We start from the raw sequence: 27,394 nt of genomic DNA on the forward strand, positions 1-27,394 counted from the left end.
TGCAGACTGAAGGAGACTAAAGAGACATACGTAAATGCAATGTGGCATCCTGGATTGGATCCTGAACCAGAAAAAAGTACCTTCTTTTGTTACAAGGGACCTTAGTGAGACAGTTGGCAACATTTGAATGAGGTCTGTAGGTTAAAAAATTGTCCTGTATCATTGTTAATTTGTTGATTTTTGCTAATTGTTTTGTGGTTATATAAGGAAATATTTTTCTTAAGGGTACACATTAAGAAGTATTTGGGGGGAAAGGAGGCATCTGTAAGTCTGCAAGTATTTAAAAATGAGTTTTAAAGAAGGAAAAGGTAGTCAGGGGAAATGATGCAAGTCTGGCTGCGGTTCATCCTGTGGCACTGCATGGTCGGCAGTCCCATATTATCAAAAGTTCTTACGTAGTGTAATTTCTAGAAGATTCTCGTTCCAATATGCATAATTCTTCCACATGTCTGGATATTTTGGTTATAACAGAAATGCATGCATTCAGAAAATGGGAACACATTTGCAGACCATGGTTTATGAGGTCACATACTCAAAAATCTATAATATTTATGAATATGTACATTATTTGATCTGGCGTTTATAGATTTAAGAATTTTTTGTGGTTATAATATTTTTGTTTGCTTTATATTCGAAAGCCAAAACTTATGAAGCTGTAGTTTCAGTGTTTATTACATCACATGATATTGTTATTTTGTTTTTTAGACCACACGAACTAGAGTTTAAGTATGTAATGAAAGTGTCGTCTTTGAAAAACAGACTACCAGAAGCTGCTTTTAGAAAACAGAATTACGTGGAGCACAAAGGTCTGTTCAGATGTCATGGTACACTGCATGTCCTGAGCTCTGTTCCAGTTCTTTTCCACCCTCTCTTTCATACACACATGCACGCGTGCATGTGCACTCTCTCTCTCGCCCTCTTACTTCTGTTTTCCCTTAAGTACTTCTTAAAAGGGTCTTTTGTGAAAGGTGTAGAGTAGCTCTGTGATTCAGTTCTTGGGAGGTTCCGCCTCTACCTACTTTCTGGAGAGTTTATATCGTAAATGGGTGCTGAATTTTCTCAAAAGCTTTTTCTGCATCCATTGAGATCATCATATGGTTTTTATCCTCCAATTTGTTAATATGGTGTATCACATTGATTGATTTGCGTATATTGAAGAATCCTTGCATTCCTGGGATAAACCCCACTTGATCATGGTGTATGATCCTTTTAATGTGTTCTTGGATTCTGTTTGCTAGTATTTTGTTGAGGATTTTTGCATCTATGTTCATTAGTGATATTGGCCTGTGGTTTTCTTTCTTTGTGACATCTTTGTCTGGTTTTGGTATCAGGATGGTGGTGGCCTCGTAGAATGAGGTTGGCAGTGTTCCTCCCTCTGCTATAATTTGGAAGAGTTTGAGAAGGATAGGTGTTAGCTCTTCTCTAAATGTTTGATAGAATTTGCCTGTGAAGCCATCCGGTCCTGGCCTTTTGTTTGTTGGAAGAATTTTAATCACAGTTTCAATTTCACTGCTTGTGATTGGTCTGTTTATATTTTCTGTTTCTTCCTGGTTCAGTCTCGGAAGGTTGTGCTTTTCTGAGAACTTGTCCATTTCTTCCAGGTTGTCCATTTTATTGGCATATAGTTGCTTGCAGTAGTCTCTTATGATCCTTTGTATTTCTGCAGTGTCAGTTGTTACTTCTCCTTCTTTCATTTCTAATTCTGTTGATTTGAGTCTTCTCCCTTTTTTTCTTGATGAGTCTGGCTAATGGTTTATCAACTTTGTTTATCTTCTCAAAGGACCAGCTTTTAGTTTGATTGATCTTTGCTATTGTTTCCTTCATTTCTTTTTCATTTATTTCTGATCTGATCTTTATGATTTCTTTCCATCTGCTAACTTTGGGGGTTTTTTTGTTCTTCTTTCTCTAATTGCTTTAGGTGTAAGGTTAGGTTGTTTATTTGAGATTTGTCTTGTCTCTTGAGGTAGGATTGTAGTGCTGTAAACTTCCCTCTTAGAACTTTTGCTGCATCCCATAGGTTTTGGGTCGTGTTTTCATTGTCATTTGTCTCTAGGTATTTTTTGATTTCCTCTTTGATTTCTTCAGTGATTTCTTGGTTATTTAGTAGCGTGTTGTTTAGCCTCCATGTGTTTGTATTTTTTACAGTTTTTTTCCCTGTAATTGATATCTAGTCTCATAAAGTTGTGGTCAGAAAAGATACTGGATACGATTTCAATTTTCTTCAATTTCCCAAGGCTTGATTTGTGACCCAAGATATGATGTATCCTGGGGAATGTTCCATGAGCACTTGAGAAGAAAGTGTATTCTGTTGTTGTTGGATGGAATGTCCTATAAATATCAGTGAAGTCCATCTTGTTTAAGGTGTTATTTAAAGCTTGTGTTTCCTCATTTATTTTCATTTTAGATGATTTGTCTGTTGGTGAAAGTGGAGTGTTAAAGTCCCCTACTATTATTGTGTTACTATGGATTTCCCTTTTTATGGCTGTTAGCATTTGTCTTGTGTATTGAGGTGCTCCTATGTCAGATGCATAATATTTACAGTTGTTATATCTTCTTGGATTGATCCCTTGATCATTATGTGGTGTCCTTCTTTGTCTCTTGTAATAGTCTTTATTTTAAAGTTTATTTTGTCTGATATGAGAATTGCTGCTCCAGCTTTCTTTCAATTTCCATTTGCATGGAGTATCTTTTTCCATCCCCTCACTTTCAGTCTGTATGTGTCCCTGGGTCTGAAGTGGGTCTCTTGTAGACAGCATGTACACAGGTCTTGTTTTTGTATCCCTTCAGCCAGGCTATGTCTTTTTGTTGGAGCATTTAATCCATTTACAGTTAAGGTAATTATCGCTATGTATGTTCCTAGTACCATTTTCTTAATTGTTTTGGGTTTGTTTTTGTAGGTGTTTTCCTTCTCTTGTGTTCCCTGCCTAGAGAAGTTCCTTTAGCATTTGTTGTAAAGCTGGTTTGGTGGTGCTGAATTCTCTTAGCTTTTGCTTGTCTGTAAAGGTTTTAATTTCTCCATCGAACCTGAATGAGATCCTTGCTGGTAGAGTAATCTTGGTTGTAGGTTTTTCCCTTTCATCACTTTAAATATGTCCTGCCACTCCCTTCTGGCCTGCAGAGTTTCTGCTGAATGATCAGCTGTTAACCTTACGGGGATTCCCTTGTGTGTTATTTGTTGCTTTTCCCTTGCTGCTTTTAGGATTTTTTTCTTTGTATTTAATTTTTGATAGTTTGAGTAATATGTGTCTTGGCATGTTTCTCCTTGGATTTATCCTGTATGGGACTCTCTGCACTTCCTGGACCTGACTGGCTGTTTCTTTTCCCATGTTAGGGAAGTTTTCAACTATAATCTCTTCAGATATTTTCTCAGACCCTTTCTTTTTCTCTTCTTCTTCTGGGATCCTTATAATTCAAACATTGGTGCTTTTAATATTGTCCCAGAGGTCTCTGAGACTGTCCTCAGTTCTTTTCATTCTTTTTTCTCTATTTTGCTCTGCGGTAGTTACTTCCACTGTTTTATCTTCCCGGTCACTTATCCATTCTTCTGCCTCAGTTATTCTGCTATTGCTTCCTTCCTGAGAATTTTTATTTTCATTTATTGTGTTGTTCGTCATTGTTTGTTTGCTCTTTAGTTCTTCTAGGTCCTTGTTAAACGTTTCTTGTATTTTCTCCATCCTATTTCCAAGATTTTGGATCATCTTTCCTATCATTACTCTGAATTCTTTTTCAGGTAGACTGCCTATTTCCTCTTCGTTTGGTCTGATGGTTTGTTACCTTGCTCCTTCATCTGCTACATATTTCTCTGTTTTCCCATTGTGCTTAACTTACTGTGTTTGGGATCTCCTTTTCGCAGGCTGCAGGTTCGTAGTTCCCTTTGTTTTTGGTGTCTGCCCCCAGTGGGTAAGGTTGGTTCAGTGGCTTGTGTAGCCTTCCTGGCGGAGAGGACTGATGCCTGTGTTCTGGTGGGTGGGGCTGGATCTTGTCTTTCTGGTGGGCAGGGCTGCGTCCAGTGGTGTGTTTTGGGGTGTCTCTGAATTTAGTATGATTTTAGGTAGCCTCTCTGCTAATGGGTGGGGTTGTGTTCCTGTCTTGCTGGTTGTTTGGCGTGGGGCGTCCAGCCCTGGAGTTTGCTGGCCATTGGGTGGAGCTGGATCTTAGCGTTGAGACAGAGATCTCTGGGAGAGCTCTTGCCGGTTGATGTTACATGGAGCCGGGTGGTCTCTGGTGGTCCAGTGTCCTGAACTCGGCTCTCCCACCTCAGAGGCTCAGGCCTGACACCAGGCCGGAGCACCAAGACCAACCATGTCAGCCACACGGTGGGTCTAGGGAGAAACGGAATTTTTCACAATAGCATTTTAAAATAGGAAATGTTCTGTGTTTCTGATTTTCTCCACAGTCTGTTGCCAAGATATGTGCTTCAATATGTATGAGGTGAAACTGTCCAACAAACAAGGGGAAAAAGTAGATAAACTAACAGAGTACATTAAAAGGGAGCAATTGGTAAGAATCATCAGTTTAAAATATTATTATTATGTTTTCCTTAAATTGAGAAATTGATATCTGTTTATTAGTTGGCTCTGCCTAGATTGAATTGTTTTAGCTTGCTCAAAAGGATTTTTTTTTTTTTTTTTTTTTTTGGTCACGCCACACAGCTTGTAGGATCTTAGTTCCCTGACCAGGGGTCAAACCCGGGCCCACAACAATGAAAGTGCCAAGTCCTAACCGCCGGACCGCCAGGAAATTCCCTTAAGAGGATATTTATCATTTAATATTTATTGACATGATATTTATTGGCTAACATGTTCATCCCCTTTGTATCTTAGTTTACTTTTTCTGTGTCTCACTAGTCAGTTCATACTCCTGGTTTTAAGTATAGGAGGACAGTTTTTCTCAAATCCTTTTTTGTTGTTGTTTTTGTTTTATGATGGAAGAATTGAGTAGATCCCTGGTATTTCTGCATTAATCAAAGGAGATTGATTTGTGGGATATTTCTTTAAAAGTGACCCTTGTCAACACATAGGTGTATAAAGAAGAAAAAGTTGCTGCTTCTATTGTTTTCATAGCGTAGAAAAGCACGATTCTACTGAGAAATATGTAACATCCAAAGACCTCTCCACTGTGTTAACCAGGGCTCCTCGGTCTGAGGATAGGAGTAGATGCTGACCTTATAGTGAGTGATTCCCAAACATCCCAAAGGAAACAGTGTGCATGGTGGAAGTGAGCAAACAAGTCTGCTCAGCCCTTTAGTGGCACAACGGACTTATCCCCATAGTAGACAGTATGAAACCGGTAAATTAACAGAATAGATAGGTGAGCTGCCTTGGGGGAAGTGTCAGGTAAGATGCTTGAGTTGCACGTAACAGAAATTCAGACTGGCTTAAACAATAAAGGGTTTTGATAGGCTTACTTTTGAGTTTTAGATGGTAAAGCAAGTTCAAGTGCTGTTTGCTCAGGACTCTTTTTCTTTCAGCTTCTCCCTCCTCTGTGCAATAGTTCTGTCCTAGGCTGCCAGTCAGGGCTGCGTGCTTCCTTTTTGCATGCAGAGAGAACCCGTCCTCCAAACCATGGCTTCTGTCCTTAGACCAGTTCCATCATCTGCATGTCTCTCAGCAGCAACTAGAAAGGGAATGGCCCACACTGATTAGTTCAGGCCACTCAGAGCCCACCTTCCAGAACTGGGTGCGAGGTCAGGGCCCCCATTCTGCAGTAAGGAGGTGCAGTGGCTGACACAGGATGCTGAGCAGGTGACCACCGAGTATCGACGGGGACTACAGGCTATGTGTTTTCGAAGTAGTGTAGTTCATTTTATATTTGGAAATTCAAAGGAAGGAAGGTCAAAGATACTTTGAGAAAATGCATTAGTGAAGGGTCTACTTGTGAGTGCTTCTGGTATTGAACTCAGGAGACTCGGTGCCCAGCTTTACTTCACAGTTTGTGTGTTAATTACTTAACAGAAATTACTTATCACATAAGGTCCTTCGCTCTCAGTGCTCCAGGCTGCTTTTCCTGCCTCATTTTATAATGAATAATCTTTACATATCGGTCTCCCTACCTAGACATCGAGCTCCTTGAGGGTAGGTATCATGTCTTAAGCATCTTTGACACCTTGGTGCCTGGTGTATAGTGGACGAGCAGTAAATGTCCCTTGTACCTACAACACTGGACTTCAAGAACAGTACTGAGGAAGGTCTCTTCTTTAAAAGGTGGTAAAGACATGTATGGCTGGATTTTTCTGTGTGTGAATGGAAAAGGCTAGAAGTAGATATTTCAAAGATTCTATGATTTTTTTCCCCACAGAGGTTAAAATAGGAATTTTATATAGCCCTTTCAGCGCATAATTTGAGAGACTAATAAGATACACTACATATTTGTTTTACGTGCACATATTTTGGAATAAAGAAATGTACAGTTTTAAGCAGATATAGGATTTTACTTTCATCTATATTACAAAACTAAAATTCAGAATAATGTAGCTAATTATTGTCACTTTTACTCTTTACACCGATAAAAAGATAAAACAAGAATTACATCTGTTTGCTGATAAATACCAAAGATATGGGTATATATAACTGTTGATACATTTATTCAGTAATTCTCTCTTGAGTGCTTACTGTGTGCCAGAAGCAAAAAGACAAATTGTCCCTGCCATCAAGGAACTTACAAGACTATAGGAGACAAAAATGTAAACCAACCAATGCATAGGGGCTGTGATAGAAATGTTTGGAGACTCACAATAGTGATTGTTCCTGTGGGTGAAGTTTCAGTCTCATAATTAGTTCCAATAAATAATTAGAAAAGAAGTCTTTTTTTCATACTTGAGTTGTTGAATAATTTATTGATTTATCATATTTGTAGGCTTATGACCTGTCAAGTTTTGAAGTATGTTTTATCACTTTATAAAGTGGTATCTTTTATTCTGTTTTTTTAACTGAGAAATTATTGTATGACATTGAATTTTATCTTCGTTAAGGGTATATAGGCTTTTGAAATGGTGACTAATGGGGAAGAAGAGCTGTTATCTCTGTGATTTAGAATGACAGAAGATGCCACTGAAGACTGTGGTAGAGGGAAAATAGAAGTATTTATTTTCATCTGCATTTCTTATAACCAGGGGACCTAATGATGTTATTTCCTTTTATTACTCATCTCTTAGGAAGCTGTAGAAAGGATTCTTTTAATGGATGGTATCTTCCAGTTTTTCTAGTCCCAGGATTCTGTGATATGTTTTGTATTAAAATGAGCTTAACATGTTAATCATAGGTCTGATTGACCTTGAATTTGTAGTGGCGAAATGGGAACAGAGCGGCTACTTAGCAGTATGAAATGTCCAACATGTCAATGAAAAAAAATGAAAGACGTTGTTTCTGATTGATTTGTTATGTAATTGAACACTATCCTAAAACTAACCCATGATGTTCTAGTTATTTATTATATGTAGCCATAACAAGGCCAAGATTACTTGAATGCTAAGGAGCTTGCAGTTTCTGATACTGGGGACAAAATTGTCCTGATTCCCATAAATACTGACATTTCAAGAATTTTTTTCTTTAACTTTTCATGAGCTTAAAAATCACTGAAGAATGTGGTAGAGGGAGAAGGAGAGAGGAATTGAATCTTCTTTCTTGCTATTTTATGTTTAAGGCAATCGTCAAATGCTTAGAAGATCGAGAATTTTTCATTTTACTTACGTCGTCAGCCTTAATGTCAGAAACAAGTAAGAACAACTTTTTGAATAAATGTTTTTCAGTATGTTTACTTTTATTGTATAAGATCAGCAACCTCACGTTTCTTCTGATTCTCATTCTGTGTAGGTTTTGGAGAGGAGCAGATGGGTCTTCACGGGTTGCATTTATTCCATTCATCCCCGTCAGCAGGTAAGGACCAGGACTGGCAGTTCACTGCACCTGTGGGCCATTTTTCAGTCCTCATCTTAAACTCTCAGCAGCATATGACCCTGGTAACTCTTTTCTTCTCTTAAATAACTTTCTTCCTTTACTCTCCCTGGTTAATCCTTCATCTCCTTTCTTTGTAGGCTTATCCTTTCCTGTCTGCTCCATGCTCAGATATCCACCTGCCTATGGACATTTCTTTCTACTTAAATGTCTCAGATGGTCCTCACATTCAGCATGTCCAAAACTGGATTCATTTGTTATTGAACAACAAGAGCTGGGAGTTGGTTTTATCATAGTCTCCCCGTCAGTAGGACTTAAGGTCCTCACAGAAGCACTTCCCTCTGTCTGGACTACTTGTCTCCTTCCCCCTGATCAGATGATGTTGATCGCCCCCCAAGCCAGAACCAGGAATTGCCTGCTGGGGCAAAAAATATTGCTCCTGCAGTCTGTAAATAGATATACAGTATATCTGTGGTATTAGAATTTCAGAGGGCAGTTAGGAAACAAAGTCTAGAAAGGCTGTCTTTGGTGGGGGTAGATAATGAATAAAATTGGAGGAGAAGTGCTGGTCTAGCCACTTACCCATAGCTGTCAGGTGTCAGTTTAAATATCACTTTATTTATTCCCATCACCACTCTTCTTCCTTCAATGAGGACCCCTAGGCTTTTCACCAATATAATTTAAATATTTATTTTTATAATTATTTAATGCCTGCCTTTCTTGTATTCTACTGCATCCCTACTGCTTAACAATGTCAGGCACCTAAAAAATAATAAATGCTTGCTGAGCAAATAAATAAATTAAAGTAAATGAGTCATTTCTTTTTGTCACATGAGGAAATTTTCCTCATTGTTTTATAATCACACTGTGTATGTTTAAATATGATTTGTATATAGTATTTATAAAGCTACAACCAATCCAAAAAAATTTTTTAATTGATGTTTTTAAATTGTATTCAGCTACTCAAAGCAGAGAACTACTGGCATTACCTGTTTGGAATAAGCAAAATATTACCAGTTATAATAACATAATGGCGATAGCTGCTTGCATTTTTCAAGCATTTACTACATTGATATTCTGCTAGGCACAATTGATTTCACAGCCCTTAATAGGTATTTTTATTGTGACCATTTCAAAGATGAGGAAACTGAAACTTAAACTTGCCCAAGGTCAAACAGCTGAGTCTGAGCTGGCTTCCAGCTCTGTTCCCACACTGCCTCCCTCCGTATGCAGGAGCTCTGCCTTTATTCTTATTTTTAGGTGTACACTACCACCTGAATAAGAAACATTAGTTCCTGTACCATTTGGGGCTGAACAGCACAGGATTTCTTTTTGAGTAAACATTGGATTGTTGTGTTCAATGCTCACAGCCTCCTCTAGTTCGTTAAGACACTTTTCTATTTCTGGTCACTCAGAAATGTTCAGTGCTGTGGTTATTTGTTTTAAATTGAGTGACTCTTCGCTTAGCAGACTTAAAAAGTTCTTTTTCTTAGATTTCATAATAGCCTGTTACAAATCGTTCTGACTTCTGCCTTTCCAAATTCTTGAAATAATGAAGTTGTCTAGAAAACTGCTGCTTTATCGTGAACTGTTAGCAGTACATAAGAACTTTGTCATGTTTTATTTTTCCTTTTACTATCTAAATGAACTGCAGAGAAAGGAATTTTTATTTTAATGGCTAGCCACATTTTCCCATTTATTTTTATTTGCCATTCTTTTCCTGATACCTGCTCAAGTATAAACGTATTCAGCTAGGTGTTTCTTAATTTTGCAGTTACTTTTTCGTTAAAAAGAATGGTATACTTCAGTTTAGTAGGCACCAAAGGTCTTTATTATCTGTGGGTTTTTTATTACTGATAAATTACATTTTCTAGGATTTTATTACCTATTTCTCAGTGACCTGACCTTTTCTCTTTTTTCCTGTACTCTTTTCCTTTAGGTTATTGAGTTGCTGAAAAATTAGCATTTCAGTCAGAGAGTGAACCAGGGAGAGGAAGTAAAATACAGACTAGTCAGTCTAGTTACATAATATTAAAAAATTGCATTTGCTAGAGAAGGTGATGAAATATATACCAGTAGTTACCATGAGAGTTGGGGGTTACTTAGGGTTTACTTTCTTTTAGTTCAACTGGTTTGTGTTGTAACTCTAGTTTCTTCCAGTTTTATTGAGATATTATATAATTGACATACAGCACTATATAAGTTTAGGGTTTACCAGCATAAAGATTTGACTTACATACATTATGAAACAACTACCACAGTAATTCTAGTGAACATCCATCATATCATATAGATACAAAATTAAAGAAAATAGAAAAAACATTTTTTCCCTTGTGATGAGAACTATTAGTATTTCCCTTCTTTTTCCTTCTTTGGCTGCGTTGGGTCCTCGTTGCTGCAGGCTTTCTCTAGTTGCGGCTAGCGGGGGCTACTCTTCATTGCAGTGCACGTGCTTCTCATTGTGGTAGCTTCTATTGTTGCAGAGCACTGGCTCTAGGCACGCGGGCTTCGGTAGTTGTGGCATGCAAGCTCAGTAGTTGTGGCTCGCAGTCTCTAGAGCGCAGGCTCAGTAGTTGTGGTGCACGGGCTTTGTTGCTCCATGGCATGTGGGATCTTCCCAGACCAGAGCTCGAACCCGTGTACCCTGCAAAGGCAGGTGGATTCTCAACCACTGCGCCACCAGGGAAGTCCCAGTATTTACTTTCTTAACTTTCATATGTAACGTCAGCAGTGTTAATTATTTTTTATTATGTTGTACATTACATCTTTAGTACTTATTTATCCTATAACTGAAAGTTTGCACCTGTGACTACCTTCTTAAGAGAATTTGAAGTAGGTCATATAAGGTACAGATTAGATACATTTTAAAAGCAGAAGATGAGAATAGAAAAGTAATTCTGCCAACTCTAAATGCCGGTGCATTGAGCCCACGCTGGGCTCCTGGTCAGATGAGATGGAGCTGCAGGCGGGCCTGCCTTCTTCATTCTCACCTGGTGATCCCATCTGAGTGACTCTTTTTTGGTTCTGTGTGTGCGTGTTTTCATATATATGGAGATAATATATGTTCATTAAGTGCATCCATAAGTCTTCTATTAATTGCTATTTAGATTACCATTTGAAACACTGTATCATATTTAACCATCCTGTAATTTTGTAATCTAAAGCGTTTTTTCCTGCATGTTTTTGAAAAAACAAGAACTTTGGGTTTTTAATACATGTGTATATATTTTAGGGCTGAAAGACTTGAAAGTTGAAGATGACATCTCATTGAAGGTGGTACCTATTTTACCTGCCCTTAATTGTGCCCTGCTGGAAGCAAAGAAATCATTTTCTGAAAAAGGAATCTGTCCAAACACATTAGTAAAGCATAATCTCCAAGAACTGTACAAGGTGGACAAAAGTCCTTCATTGACTGCTGCTTCTCAGGATGGAATTAAAGAGACTGCATTCTTTGGCAAAGTGTCCAGTGGTTTTGACTTGACTCCTCCAGCTGAAAAGTGCCCTTTACAGTCTTTAACTCAGTTGAGATCTTATTCTTCAAATCCTAATGGGTACATTTTGGAAGTATCTACTGCACTAGACTTATTGGCAGGCTGTCCTCAGTCTCCATGTATTTCAGATGGAATTTGTGACGCTGGATTTTCTTTAGTTATGACTCCAAATGCTGAATTTCACGACTCAGCGACAGAAGTAAGAAAAGAAACAGAAACACAAAAGAATTCTGAAGAGATGTTTAAAGCAAGGCAGGGAGCTCTGGTCCCATTAAGTCCCGCATCAAATCTGAGAGTTCAGCGTAAGAGAAAAGCAGGCACGCTGCCCGTGGTACAGAGTAAAAGGGTGAAGTTGTGCCATCCCTTTCCCAGAAGAACTCGTGGTGGAGCAAAGAAGCGTCCAGACTCTCGCACAACTCTCAAGTTCCGTCAGAAAAGAGAAAACGGTAAGCATGGTCTGTATGGATTTTCAGCTGAGCAATTAGTAATAACTGTTGTGTGTTAACCCTGTTCCTGTGTGACCATCCTGGACTGTAGCTTGACAGTGTCCGTTAGCTCTCTCCAGGTGATCTGTGTGCATGCTAAAGTTGGAGAAGCGCTAATCTAGATAACATGAAAATCAAGAAATAGGACAAAAGCCCACCCACCAATAGCTTGTATTTCACTTGTAAAACTGCTCAAATCATCACTCAGTTATTTACTTACCTGTCTAAGAAGTACGGTATTTCAGATGGAATTTATTGATGCTGGATTTTCTTTAGTTATGACTCCAGGTGCTGAATTTCACGACTCAGCGGCAGAAGTAAGAAAAGAAACAGAAACACAAAAGAATTCTGAAGAGATGTTTAAAGCAAGGCAGGGAGCTCTGGTCCCATTAAGTCCGGCATCAAATCTGAGAGTTCAGCGTAAGAGAAAAGCAGGCACGCTGCCCGTGGTACAGAGTAAAAGGGTGAAGTTGTGCCGTCCCCTTCCCAGAAGAACTCGTGGTGGAGCAAAGAAGCGTCCAGACTCTCGCACAACTCTCAAGTTCCGTCAGAAAAGGGAAAACGGTAAGCATGGTCTGTATGGATTTTCAGATGAGCAATTAGTAATAACTGTTGTGTGTTAACCCTGTTCCTGTGTGACCATCCTGGACTGTAGCTTGACAGTGTCCGTTAGCTCTCTCCAGGTGATCTGTGTGCATGCTAAAGTTGGAGAAGCGCTAATCTAGATGACATGAAAATCAAGAAATAGGACAAAAGCCCACCCACCAAAAGCTTGTATTTCACTTGTAAAACTGCTCAGATCATCACTCAGTTATTTACTTACCTGTCCAAGAAATAAGGTATTTCAGATGGAATTTGTGATGCTGGATTTTCTTTAGTTATGACTCCAGGTGCTGAATTTCACAACTCAGCGGCAGAAGTAAGAAAAGAAACAGAAACACAAAAGAATTCTGAAGAGATGTTTAAAACAAGGCAGGGAACTCTGGTCCCATTAAGTCCCGCATCAAATCTGAGAGTTCAGCGTAAGAGAAAAGCAGGCACGCTGCCCGTGGTACAGAGTAAAAGGGTGAAGTTGTGCCGTCCCTTTCCCAGAAGAACTCGTGGTGGAGCAAAGAAGCGTCCAGACTCTCGCACAGCTCTCAAGTTCCGTCAGAAAAGAGAAAACGGTAAGCATGGTCTGTATGGATTTTCAGCTGAGCAATTAGTAATAACTGTTGTGTGTTAACCCTGTTCCTGTGTGACCATCCTGGACTGTAGCTTGACAGTGTCCGTTAGCTCTCTCCAGGTGATCTGTGTGCATGCTAAAGTTGGAGAAGCGCTAATCTAGATGACATGAAAATCAAGAAATAGGACAAAAGCCCACCCACCAAAAGCTTGTATTTCACTTGTAAAACTGCTCAAATCATCACTCAGTTATTTACTTACCTGTCTAAGAAATAAGGTATTTCAGATGGAATTTGTGATGCTGGATTTTCTTTAGTTATGACTCCAGGTGCTGAATTTCACGACTCAGCGGCAGAAGTAAGAAAAGAAACACAAACACAAAAGAATTCTGAAGAGATGTTTAAAGCAAGGCAGGGAGCTCTGGTCCCATTAAGTCCCGCATCAAATCTGAGAGTTCAGCGTAAGAGAAAAGCAGGCACGCTGCCCGTGGTACAGAGTAAAAGGGTGAAGTTGTGCCGTCCCTTTCCCAGAAGAACTCGTGGTGGAGCAAAGAAGCGTCCAGACTCTCGCACAACTCTCAAGTTCCGTCAGAAAAGGGAAAACGGTAAGCATGGTCTGTATGGATTTTCAGATGAGCAATTAGTAATAACTGTTGTGTGTTAACCCTGTTCCTGTGTGACCATCCTGGACTGTAGCTAGACAGTGTCCGTTAGCTCTCTCCAGGTGATCTGTGTGCATGCTAAAGTTGGAGAAGCGCTAATCTAGATGACATGAAAATCAAGAAATAGGACAAAAGCCCACCCACCAAAAGCTTGTATTTCACTTGTAAAACTGCTCAAATCATCACTCAGTTATTTACTTACCTGTCTAAGAAATAAGGTCATTCAGTTTCTGAACTGTCCTCGGACAAATTCGAGTGGAAGAAGAGGATCTGCTAAAATCAGGCACACTAAGAACAGATGGCAAAAACTGATAAGTGATAGCCTGAACATGTTTAAAGAGGGGGGAAAGTGCCTGGACTCTCCCAGAACTAGAGCATCCTGGGGCAGAATTTCTAATCCTTTGTGTGTTTTAAAAGTGGTCGTCTGGATCCTACTACAGACCTACTGAAACAAGGTCCAGTGGCCTCGAGACATATATATTGAAACAGTTCCTCAAGTGGTTTTGTTGCCCCCTGAAAACTGAGGGAGAATCAGCGTCCAGAGCCATTTAATGTTAGTCAAATGCACTTCAGTGAACAGAGCACGACAAATAACACAATTTTGGCTTAGAGTCATCTCAGATTATGTGTGGTGTATTTTGTTTAAAACTAGGGAACTTATGCTCTATGACCCCTTAGCGAAGAGGTGAGCAGACTTGGGCCAAAGGGTCCCTCAGGCATTACCTGTTGTCTCTGTACTTCACTGTGCTGGCACAGGTGGGCGGCTGTGACTGAGGTCTGGCCCTTCACAGAAAAAATTTGCCAACCCTATCTATAGTATTTTGAATTTTAAAATTCTGATGCCTAAAGAAGAAACACTGGAGGTGTGTGGATCCCCAGGATCCTAGATAATTAAGATTTTACCCTGTGGTTTAACAAGTAGTTATTTCTGGCCAATTATAGTTTGAGAAATTGTGTGTGTGTGTGTGTGTTTAGGAGGGTGGTAGAAAGAACGGCAGTATGAAGCAGCAACTCACACTTTACATTTCCTCACAAATTCCAGGCCAACCATATTGGGTTTCTCTCTATATGAACCATTTTAAAGGTATTAAATAAATTACCTATAATTCAACATATATGTTGTCACTGTTTCTCAAGTGTGCTAATTTCATCCACTATAAGAAATATGTTTTAGGGATGTCCCTGGCAGTACAGTGGTTACAACTCCACACTTCCAGTGCACAGGGCACGGGTTTGTCCCTGGTCAGGGAACTAAGACACAACATGCCACAGAGTGTGGCCAAAAAATGAACAACAACAACGATGTGATTAAACCAGCCAAGATGACTAAATATAATACCACAAAAGCTCAAAAAAAATAGAAAAGAAATACATTGTATATTGTAGTCCAGTACACACAAATTCATACATTACTGAAACAGAAATTTCAGGAAGCATTTACCCTAACTATGTGTAATACAATCTGATATCTTCTGTTTCATTTAACAAAGAATTCTGGTTGCAGCCCATTAAGTTTATTTTATAATACACCCATGGGTTATTGCATGCAGCTTGAGAAACATGTCATTGAGTGATGCAAATAAGCAGGGCAGTCCGTGCAGGGTCACCTGTTTCATGTTTCTCCTTTTCCTCGCAGGACCTAGGTTGTGAGAGATGTTCCCCTCCCGCCCGTGCAGATGTTACGCTTCCCCTAGTCTTGATCATCTCATCTTATTTTCTTTCTCTTCTTAATTTAGTCTTAACAGTTTTCCTGCTTGACTTATATTTTGCCTTTTTTTATGCTAAAAATTTTAGAAATTGTAACCAGTATAAAATCAGAAGTCTTACTCTAAAAACAAAACTGCTGCTTTATTGCCTTTGATAGTTTAGTAGGGAAGAAAATAATTAGACCCAGGGAAATGTACAACATTAAGAGAGTCTAAAAGCTTTTTTAAAAAACCGTTTATTTTTCTAACCTTCAAAAGAATAAAATGAAACTGGTCTCTTTTCTACATTTCACTAATAACCATCACATTCTGAAACTGTTTAATATGTTTTCTGTTCTCAATCAATTAGAAATAGTATTTTCCATATAACGTGATTTTAAAATATTTGCAAACATTCACACGTGTGATTATTTTATATCGTCAATGGGGAAAACGTTTTCACAGGGAACATTTATTAACATTTTTTTTAAACTCTTAAAGGATTGAAACACTTTCTGCGTGTGATACAAGCAGGTTGTTAATAGTTTTTTCTCCTCATGTGCCCCCACCTTTAGTTCTTTCCTTCCTTCCCTGCGAGAAGTAAAGCTGAGCATTTTGTAAGAGAAATGAGCAATTATAATAGATTTATAGGAAGTTAAATCAGAAGAGGACTTTCTTCAATGTACCTTCCTCTGTCTTCTCTTAAGAGATGATTTTTCAGGCAGTGTTAAAGCTTTGATATTTAGGTGTAGTGAAGGAAAATATGTAAGATGGCTCTTTGTGAACCTACAGTCTCTTCTCTACAGTGTGATCATGGTTTTAACCATATGGCTTTATGGGAGCTGTGTCGCTTTTGTGTAAATTGAATTATCCGTCACCCTGTGCTGTGAACTAGCATGTTCAGCCTTACCTGCCACATCAGTCAGCAAAGATTATGGAATCTTTTTTAAAAATTAAGTCATGCCTTGTTTCTATAAAGTTATTACTCTGATATTTTTCTCCTAATCCTAATTAGGGATATAGACCAACACTTAGCAAGTTCAAAAATCTTTTAATGAAATACCCCAAATTTTATATTTTATTCCCCATTATTAAAGTTTCCCCCCAAAACAAATCAAAGGAAAGCTATGCTGATAAATATGTGCGCCCCCTACCCCTTAGAAAACGGTGTCTTTTCTGCATAAGGTGCTGAAGTGCTGACTGCACAGTTTGTACAGACAACCAAATTGGATTGGAAAAACCAAGAAGCTCCTATTTCTAAAGATGTTCCAGGGTCAACGAATGCTAAAAGGGCAAGGAAACGAGAGACATCTCCAGTCAAAACTGTTCCAAGGGCTGAGCCACCTGTGAAGAATTCTCCACAAAAACAGAGGGAAAATATAGTAAAAGGCAATCAGAATCCCAGAATCAGAAAGCAGCCACAACCTGGTAAGAAGTCCTCTTCCTGTAAATTTCAGCACCGTAATACAGACTAATCGAGATTATAAAGTAGTATATTGAAACAGTATAAGATCAGTTGAAATCTGTCACGTTCTTGTGGTCTTCTTTAGTTCAGACACTGACAGGACAAGTAACTTGGTTTCCCATTGTGAATAAATAAGAAAGTGCCAAGATTCATACCTTCACTAAATAGACCCTACTTTTCATTCTGCAGAAAGCCTGAACATGAACTGTTTAGCAGAGTTAAAGTATAAATGGCCTTTTTTAATGACTAAATTCACAAGCAGGTAGCATCTGGCAGTATTTTTCTGGACCATAATCAGTTATAGAAGATATTATAAGTTTGTCCAGAGGGAACTGTAAAGACATGGTTCAAAGCAGTCAGTAATCTCGAATCCTGTATTTCACTTGTATTTTTTCTTGTTTTTTTTCGGTACGTGGGCCTCTCACTGCTGTGGCCTCTCCCGTTGCGGAGCACAGGCTCCAGACGCGCAGGCTCAGCAGCCGTGGCTCACGGGCCCAGCCGCTCCGCGGCATGTGGGATCTTCCCGGACCGGGCCACGAACCCGTGTCCCCTGCATCGGCAGGCGGACTCTCAACCACTGCGCCACCAGGGAAGCCCCTGTACTTGGTTTCAAAAGGCATTAAATTAATTTTAAAAGCAGCTTTACTTTTCTACTTCTACTTGTGCGGAAGTGAATAACCAAGTCTCCTTCTGTGAGCCAGCAGCTGACTGCTGGTTCCGTGTTCCACCTGCTGGAACCTCCTCGTTGCTGGCACGTTCCCTCATCACCGCGGACCTCACTTTTCTCCCAGCTCCATGTCCCTCTTCATACCCGTCTCTCTGAGTAGAGTGCAGCTCCACCAAGCTGCAAAATCTATACATTTTACAGTATCTTCGGTATTGAGTCCTACTGTGTTGTATGTGTGGTGGTGTTTTTTGTTTAGAAAAACCTTCATTTCCTCATATCTCTGTATTTCCATCAGTTTTCTGTCTAATCTCATGATTCTACTTTCTCTCATCTACCTTTAGGTTTTTTAAAAGCCTCAAATTTAGTGGAATTCAGGGAAAGAAACTCTTGTTTTGTTGGGGTGATGGTATTATGGATGAGCTTGGTTTTTTCTTTCCTCATTGTTTAAAAAAATTTTTTCGGCCACACCTTGCAGCATGTGGGATCTCGGTTCCCTGACCAGGGATCGAACCCACACTGCCTGCATTGGAAGCGCAGAGTCTTAACCACTGGACCACAGGGAAGTCCCTTTCCTCAGTTTCGCTAATGTTGTTTATGGCTGAAGATTTTTCTGAAAGCTCCTCAGTCATATCACCGTACAGCCTGTAGAGAGTCATACCCAACACAGCCTCTCTGCTTGTCTCCCCAGGCAGTTACGAGGTGGTCTTACCCACGGGTGCACATTTCTCTCCTGCCGTTTCCCAATGCGTGCCTTCCCTGCCAGGCACATGGTGCCACCCACACGAACCACGCCTGTTGTCACTCCTGTGCAGTCCCCTCTGCTCAGCTAAGTCCACCCGGAGTCATTTCCTGATGCTCTGATCTGCACTCATTTCTCCTTTTTTTTCCATTTCTTTTTTGGGTTTTTGAGAACGTTAAAGAGTTAATTCATACTATTTTCCAATCATCTGGTGTGTCTTGGTCCTGTCTTTCCAATTAGTTTGTAAACAGGATGAGTATAGATACATACATAATGCATTGTATTCCCAGCCTTGTCATTAGAATTCCTTGTGCTGAATTGGCTTCTATATACTTGTAGGCTAATCGATTAGTGGGAGGAGGTGTGCAACTGGGCATTGGCAGAAAAGTGAGCCCAGAAAATGAAAAGTTTCCAGAATGGGTATTCAGAAATAGGGCGATTTGTATTGCAAGTGTCTGTATATATTGTGCAGCCACATTCCAAGTTAAAATTTTAAGATTACCACCTTTTAAATAATGTGTTAATTTTTTCTTTTATTTCTTAATCACCCATGCTAATCCACTTCATTTCTTTTACTTGAAATATCAGAGTTTAAGAAGGCTCAATCATTTTGTTACTGAAACTAATGGTTTTCTGTCCTTTTTAAAGTTTTCAATATAGTTTTTATTTACTGAACTCTTTAATTTTTTATAATTTATTTGGCATCATTTTATCTATATTTCTTAAAAGAGATAGATGATCAGTATTGTATTTTTAATTAATTGAAAACCTCTAGCAAGTCAGTTATTAAATGATTTACCTGAAATGACACATATGAAAATGAACCCTTTTTCTTGACTCAATACAGTGTTCTCTAGATTCGACCTTCCTCATAGTGATACTCAGTGTAAGAACCATAGTATTTAAGGACAGAATGAACTTAGTGTCAGTAAACACATCAGATCCTAAAATGAATGTGTTTCCAGTACACCCGGAGGGTTCACGAGACAGCCCTCTTTGGGCCACTTTCTCGTACCTCACCCCGTTGGGCTTTGATATTTTAAATAAAAACTGGGCAGTGGTTGATTAATTTTACCCTCCTCACCATACACACACTCTTGTCATTCTGTTTGATGACCTCATAGGCCAGAGTTTTCTCTGTAAATGTACTGTCATTGGGCTTTGCAGACAGGTTAGTAATTTATTTCAGACCTGCTACTGCTAATTATAAAGAGGAGCACAGTTGGCTTTTCTGTCCATCCAGCCACCTGCTACAGGGACTCACTGCCCAGTATTGTTGAGAACTTTGTCCTTCATGATAATCACATTTTAAAAGGCTGAATCAAAGTCCTGAGAAGGCAAGTAAACCACCTGAGAATGTTAGTTTTCTGACCGAATGCCAGTGGGTAGATTTGAGTACCTGCTGTAAGGAGAATTATCAGTAGATGAGGAGATTTGCTTTTTTGCAGATAGAATAGAGAGGAAATGTTTTTAATGCAGAAACTGAAGTTTTAAAACTTGAAATTAATTGGCGATTCTGAATATTCTTACTTTTCTCATTTTTTATTTGTATCGTAACGTATTATAATTAAACATCAGTACGGTTAAAAATCATCTCTATTTTGAACTTAGGTGGTTTCTCTAATAACTTGCCAAGGGAAATGATTTCTAAGAAAGTACATTAACCTTCTATGATATACACTTTAAACTTAGAAATTCTTAGATTCTCACTAGATTGTAAGCTCTCTGAGGGCAGGAGTCTTGTTTTCTTGTTTTTGTTTTTTTCTCTTTGTATATTTCTTTAGCTGAGCAGTATGCCTTGTGTGTAGGTCAGTACATGCAGGTTTTTTTTTTGTTTTTTTTTTTTTTTTTTTGCGGTACGCGGGCCTCTCACTGTTGTGGCCTCTTCCGTTGCGGAGCACAGGCTCCGGACGCGCAGGCTCAGCGGCCACGGCTCACGGGCCCAGCCGCTCCGTGGCATGTGGGATCTTCCTGGACCGGGGCACGAACCCGTATGTCCTGCATCGGCAGGCAGACTCTTAACCACTGCGCCACCAGGGAAGCCTGAGTACATGCAGTTTTGAAGGGTGATTTCTTTTTAAATTAATATGCACATTCCTTAAGACTTGTTCCTTGGTAAATACATTATAATACATCAGGAAGTTGGACAAGACCTCACTCTGGTAATAAAAATTTAACATACAATTTATGCAACATATCAAGAGGTTTTTCTTGAATATGTTGACTTAACTGTTGATTTTCACTGAACCATAGGAATATGACAAAGAATTAATTCTACGGAAATCAAGTGTTATGTGTCTTTTTTTCTTTTATGCTGAAGCCAAAGGAAAAACTTCTTCACAGCTTCAATCAGAAATTTCAGATGGTCGAGAAGATGTTATTAGCATAAGTACAGCTCAACCAGAAAATATCACAGTGGCTCCAGAAGACCCACCTGAAAACTCCATTGTCAACTGTGACTCCCAGGCCCTAAATATGTTGGCTGATCTTGCATTAAGCGCTGCTACCTCTACCACACCATCCTCTGAGCCCAGAAACTTGCCCTGCTCCTCTGAATTGCCACAGAACGATGTTTTGCTTTCTAAAGAACATTCTTTGCGTGGTACATCAGACCATGAATATCATAGAAGAGTTAAAAGTCAAAAAGGTGGACCGTCATCCAAGCCCTCCTCTGATAAGAGTAATCTGACATCAGACCCCACGGTCAGCCAGGAGGAAGAAAGCTTGGTTGCTGGCATTCAGGCCCCTGCAGAAGCCCAGTCAGCACTGCCCGAGGAAACCCTAGAAAGTTCCGACGCAAGCCAAAGCTCTGTCATTGCTGTGGAGCATTCCTATGCCCTGCTCCTTGCAGAACATTCAAAGAAGCATCTACAGCAGAGAGGGGCCCCAGGCCCTGCGTTTGCCAAGAATGGCACAAAAGGCCCTGAAGCGGGAACCCCAGTGGGGAAAGTGATGCCATTTCGGCATCAGCAGGTCACCTCCCCACTGCAGCAGCTTTCCGAGGCCCCAGCGCTCAGGCGCAGGAGCGGGGTGCTGCCCTCCAGCCTGCAGGACTTCTGCCGCTCTCGTGCCGTATTCAGCTGTGACGGCTCCTTTAAGGTCACTTTCGTATGGGAAGCAGATTACGTGTTCAGCTTAGACGGCAAGTAAGTATAGCAACAACCCCCTGGAGAAGACTGTAGTCAGAGCACTACACGGGTGAGTGGGAGTGACCCTGGATGAAAGTGGATGAACTTTTCTGTTGAGATAAATGTAGCGAGAAGGGATACTTGTGCTAAACCCTGGGGAGGGAGAAGGAAGTGTGTAAGATCCAGTAACTTGGGAATAATACCAAGCAGATTCACTGTAATTATTTGTTATATCAACTTCATTTTTATTTTACTCATTGTTTCATGTTCATGTAATTTTTAAAATAAAAATGAACACAAAAACTAAGGTTAATAATTAAGGCACTTACTTATAAGATAATCAACTAAAACAGTCATTTTCAATGATTTTGGTTTCTTCTTTCTTTAAAATCTCAGGCCTTGGAATACTGATTTACCAGATACCATGGAAGAAGTGAAGCTTTTACTTCATATGTGGGTAGCTCTGTTTTATAGCAATCAAAACAAAGTCATACAATCATCCCGAAAAGTAGTAGAACACAGCAACCCAGCAAAATACGTGTGCATAAATAGCACGTTAGAATCGTTTGAATTCAGTGAAATTGAAGAGTCCTCCGGTGTGGAAAGGTGCTCCGTAGACCCTCTGTTGGAGACTAATGAGGCTCCCAGAGGTCCTACTGCCAAAGTGTCCTTCCCAATCACTGACCCCCTGCTTCCTTTCATGAAACCACCGCCTGTGAGAGGCTTGGAGCTTTGGGTGCAGAATGAACAGAAAGAAATGTTTGCAACAGCAGGTCATCCAGAGACCCCAGAAAGCCAGAATTTCATCTATTCCTGTAATAATGAGGTAGGTAAAGCTGAATACTGTAAATGCTGGTGTTATTTTTGAAGAAATATTTTTTGTACGTAAAATCACATTCATAACAAGGCATTGGTTTCTTTTAGGAAAGTGGATTCTCTAGCTATGTAAAGGATTAGAATGCCAGAAACTTAGTTTACAAAGTCTGGATTGTCTGCAGGTGGAGCTTATCTACCATCCTGATTGAAGAAACAAAAGGAGGAAAAAAATCGTAGGCCTCAGATGATCTGGGAGCCAACCATAATTATGTAGCTTTTTAGTTGTATGATTTGGGGCAAATTACTTGTTCTCTGAGCTTATTATCTTTTAAAAGAGGTGAATAATACTTATTCTGTTTACCTATAATAGTGTTTATGGATCAAATGCAGTAATAATAAATATAAAAAATCTTTGATAAACCTTAAAGGAAACTAAAATTGAATATATTAAAAAATATTTTTAAAAACAAATCCTGAGGGCTTCCCTGGTGGCGCAGTGGTTGAGAGTCCGCCTGCCGATGCAGGGGACACGGGTTCGTGCCCCGGTCTGGGAAGATCCCACATGCCGCGGAGCGGCTGGGCCCGTGAGCCGTGGCCGCTGAGGCTGCGCGTCCGGAGCCTGTGCTCCGCAACGGGAGAGGCCACAACAGTGACAGGCCCGCGTACCACCAAAACAGAAAACAAATCCTGAGACAGTAAATAAAATGCCAGACCTCTCATAGTCTGCAGATAACTGTTTGTAAATATGAAAAATACACTTTGTTTCATTTCACTGTTCTCAACTGATAGGACGGATAATCGAATTTTTTTTTTTTTTTTTTTTTTTTTTTTTGCGGTACGCGGGCCTCTCACTGTTGTGGCCTCTTCCTTTGCGGAGCACAGGCTCCAGATGCGCGGGTTCAGCGGCCACGGCTCACGGGCCCAGCCGCTCCGTGGCATGTGGGATCTTCCCGTACTGGGGCACGAACCTGTATTCCCTGCATCGGCAGGCAGGCTCTTAACCACTGCGCCACCAGGGAAGCCTGATAATCGAATTTTAATTGGAGCAAATTAAAAAGTTGTATCAAGATTCTAAGTAAATGGATTGACAAAATACCTGCCTTTTTAAGCTTTCAGAGCAGATTTATTACAGAATAATTTTACATGGGTTTGGGCACCTTCAGTGCCTGTGTTAACATTGAGTTTCTGTACCTGGGCTTCCGTGGGGATTTGCAGGTCCAGGGGTGAGCCTCAGAGGGTCTGTGAGTGTCTGCAGATGCTCATCTTCATCAGAATGAAGACTGGTGGAACGCTGTGGGCCAGAGACTGGTCTGAGCCCTTCACTCGCATTAGCTCAGTTAATTCTCACACGGCCGGGTGAGGTAAGGACCGTGCCACCCATCTTATAGGTGAGAAGACTGAGGATGGAGAAGTACAGAATGGCCTGGAGGCACATAGTAAATTGTCCGGCCAAGACTCAGATCTGGACACTCTAGCTGTTTCTCAGTGTCTAATTCTGTGGATGTATTTATGTATATATATGCACATATGTGTGTGTTTATATGTGTACACATAAAATATATGTTACGTGTGTATGCGTTCTTTTTCTGAGGATGGGGTTCATAAATTTCATCTTATTCTCAAAGAGATACATAAAATCACTACCTTAGAATAAGAAAGTATTTATGTTTAGTCAGGCAGATTTTAATTATTACATATATATTTATACACACACTAGTTTCTTATAAAGTATTTTCGGTCGTGGTAATATATATTAACTTACTTTAGTAATGTCCAATTAGGAATGATTTTCTTGCAAACATGAAAGAGTATTAAGTAGAAAGTAGAATGTTAAAATTAACGATTCCTAACACTTTCTATAGCATATACTTAGAAATATGTTTCCGTCATCTTCTTGAATACTGTACCCATACTTTAAAGGTGCACACACCTTTAAATCCTGTACCACTCCCTATTCTAGGGCAAACTAGGATTATCAAAGTTTTCATTTCACTAAGAGCACAGGCATGGTGAGATTCTCGACTATGGCCCAACATTATCAGCCACAGTACGATTGGGAGGGTCATAGAACTGTTCTCAGAATGAGTGTGCCATCAAGAGTTTTCTACGCTTTGTATCTGGCCAGTCGTGTCCCCTTAAAACCAAGTCTCAGCTCCTCCCTGCCAATTGCTCAGGTCAGTGTCTTTCTTTGACTAAGGCAGAAATGTTTTTAACAAGAGATTTGAAACACAGGTCCTGACTTACAACACGACTGCTTCAAAATCTGGCAGGAAATCTGTGGCCGTAGTGTTCCAGAGCTACAGGTGTAGGTCAACTGTATGGTCAATCCACTTTACCATATTCTGAACAAGACCATTCTTCAGCCTTTAAAAAAAAGAAGAAAAGAAACAGCCTTTTTATGAGGTTATCAAAATTGTCCAGAGGTATTTCTGTTACTGTTTATGCTAAATCCTTTCTGGTGCTGTTTAAATCAGTCCTTTTAGTTGAGTTTATTAATGCAAGCTGCACTGTGTTTTCTGCTGCTTTGTTGAATAGGGAGGTATTAAAATGAGAGAGAGATTATGTCCAGTTATAAGCTAAGAAGACAGCTAAGGGGTAAGGGACTTTTATTTAACAGGATAGAGATTGATACCTTGGGAAAGCTGCTTATCAGTGTATTCTGAGTACAAGAGATAATAATTAGTGTTTCCTCATGGGAACATTCCAGATGACAGTGCATTTATAGTCTAATTGAAAGCTGGTGTTTAAAATAAGTTATTCTTTGCTTTAAAGATTATCTTTTAATCTTACTAAAAATAATTTAAATTAATTGAGCACTTTTTCCTCTACTGCTGCATTTCTGAATTAAGTGATGCTATTTAGCAAACAGTCTGCATTTTCAAGTCTTTAAATTGCCAGTGGTCTAGCCACTTTTCTTCCCAAAAGTCCATTAAAAAAAAAACAAAAAAAACAAGGCTGTGCAACTAAGAAAGTTTTGGAGTTCTCGTGTGTGTGTGTATTTAGATAAAACAAATTCCTATTTGGGGGGTATTTTAAGCCTAAGAAGAGAGGGATTTGCTTGATCTCTACCCTATGAAGATTCAAAAGAACAGAGCAAACTAAAATTGATCTTTGTCTGTTCTGTTCTTCACATATGTAAATGCTTGAAAAAAAGATCTATTTGGCCCTTGATTTTTTAAATTAATTTATTTCTTTTGCTTTTATCATTTCAGATAATTGGGGGGAAAGCCGAACAAGAGTCATCAGATAAACTAGAGACCTCTAATCTGGTGCTTTCTAGCATTGGAAGTACCCAAACTAATGGATCTTCTATTCCTGCTGAAGATAAAACCTTTGAGCCACTTGATGGCACACAGGTGACATCTTATAATGATACTGTCACACAGTCCACATTCGCCAGGACTTACGATGGGATCAGCAATCCGTCAATGATTTTTCAAAAGTCTGTGTACAGCACCCTTGAAAGCAAAGTTGATGTTTTTCATGCAAAAATGCAAACAAAAACAGGTGCTTTGCAGGGCTTTATCCAGCATAGCAGCCTTATAATCAAAGAATGTCAGTCATCCTTGGAAGGGGAGGATGATACGGAGTATGGAGTGATTAATCTGGAACGAGTTACATTCAGTTTTGAAAAAAATGCCTATGCACCGATACAGACAGAAGTTGTAAACAGAGCTGATAAACCTACACCCTTTAATGTGGAGTTGATTAAACAAGTATCACCTGCTACAAGCCTTAGACATCCTGTGTCCGCATTTGAAAAGACACAGGGTCTTAGGGACGTTCCCTCTCTGGCAATGTCAGGACAACAAGGCGCTAAGTACCTTTGTGCCTTCTCAGTGAGTAGAGAGATACTTGCTAAAGAAATGTGTTCATTACAGAAAGGGCAGGCTGCTGCAGGCTCACCATCGCCGTCTGATAATTGCCTTGTAACAGAGGCATTATCACTAGTTAAAAGTTCTAGTTATTTGTTACCCAGAGAAGAAATGAAGCTCTCTCAAGAATGTTTTCTGTCGAGCCAGAGTCTCTCCAGCATCTCTTCGGAAGACACTGTAGAGTCGTCCCAGCTTGAAGAAGTAGTCTCATCGTCAGCTTCTGATCCCTTGGAAGAAAAAGATTCACTTGACTGCATCCCATCAGTGAGGAATGCTTCGGATGGCTCTTCAGAACTAAAGAATGACAAGAGTGGTCTAAACAGCGAACATATGAGTTTTGAAACATTTAATTCTGCATTTACCAAACAAACCAGCCTATCTGTGAATAGAGAGGAAGTCAGCCTCGAGTTATCAGAGGAGGATTCTGACCTTGACCTCACTCTCACCATATCACCGCCCACGAGTCCCTGGGAAGAAGCATCCGCTGGTGAGATGGAGCAGCAGCAGGAGGCCCCGTTACCCTGCTTAGAGCTTCAGGAGACAGCGGAAGAAATAATTGAGCCTGAAGAGGTGCCTGATGTGAACTCTGCTGATCACACGTCAATGAAACCACGAGAAAGTGAGAGAAAAGGTGATAACTTACAGACAGTGGCTTTCATACTTTCGAAAGAAACCTGTGCCCTTGAGGTTGCAGAGGAAGTTCAAGTTGGTTCAGACTTCTCCTTCAGTTGTTTTTTTTTGTTTGTTTGTTTTTTGTTTGTTTTTGTTTTTGTTTTTGTTTTTTCCCTCCTTCAGTTCTTTAATTAAAGAAGTGTCACCAGCTTCTAGTCCTGACTGCCAGGTACCAGGTGAAGAAGCACAGCCAGCTTGGGCTGTATTTCCAAGTAGTTTTAAACTCTGTGATGCACACTATGAGAAAACTGACAGATCCTCCCAGGTTGAAACAGTAGATTTGGCCATAACAGAAAAAGAAAATTCTTTTGTTGGTCCCACCCATCCAGTGGGACAAGATAACTTAACTCAGATATAGAAGGAAAAATACCAAAATTTAATAACGATGATATTTTGTGGGATTTTAATTTTATTCTTTATGTTTTCCCTGTATTTTCTACAGTCGGAATGACTACTTTTACAGGCAGAAAAAAATAATAATGATTAGTTTTGTTTTTTTTTTAAATCAAAGTAAGAAATCAGCCAGGTTATTACAATTCATTGTCCAACTTCTTACCTCGCCTCAGCCATGTAAAACGGGGGTTGACCGAGACTTGGAAGAACCACCCAGACTGGCAGTGGCAGCATGGCTGTGTGAATGAAATGCAATGACTT

At 39.8% G+C, this 27,394-nt stretch overlaps 1 protein-coding gene across 1 annotated transcript; it reads left to right on the top strand.

The window, feature by feature from the left end:
- Positions 1-11,054: 11,054 nt before the first annotated feature.
- LOC149748630 (protein TASOR 2-like) lies at positions 11,055-26,888 on the top strand. The gene is given in 6 exon segments (XM_089916992.1): positions 11,055-11,829; positions 16,564-16,806; positions 20,570-21,390; positions 21,392-21,447; positions 21,774-22,203; positions 25,406-26,888. Coding segments are annotated over 6 exon segments (3,780 nt in total). The 5' UTR covers positions 11,055-11,069; the 3' UTR covers positions 26,876-26,888.
- The last annotated feature ends 506 nt before the right edge of the window (positions 26,889-27,394 follow it).

This window comes from Delphinapterus leucas, chromosome 8 (genome assembly GCF_059928025.1).
Source record: "Delphinapterus leucas isolate spDelLeu-1000000601 "Yukka" chromosome 8, BTC_Dleu_Yukka2, whole genome shotgun sequence".
Taxonomy (NCBI): Eukaryota; Metazoa; Chordata; class Mammalia; order Artiodactyla; family Monodontidae; genus Delphinapterus; species Delphinapterus leucas.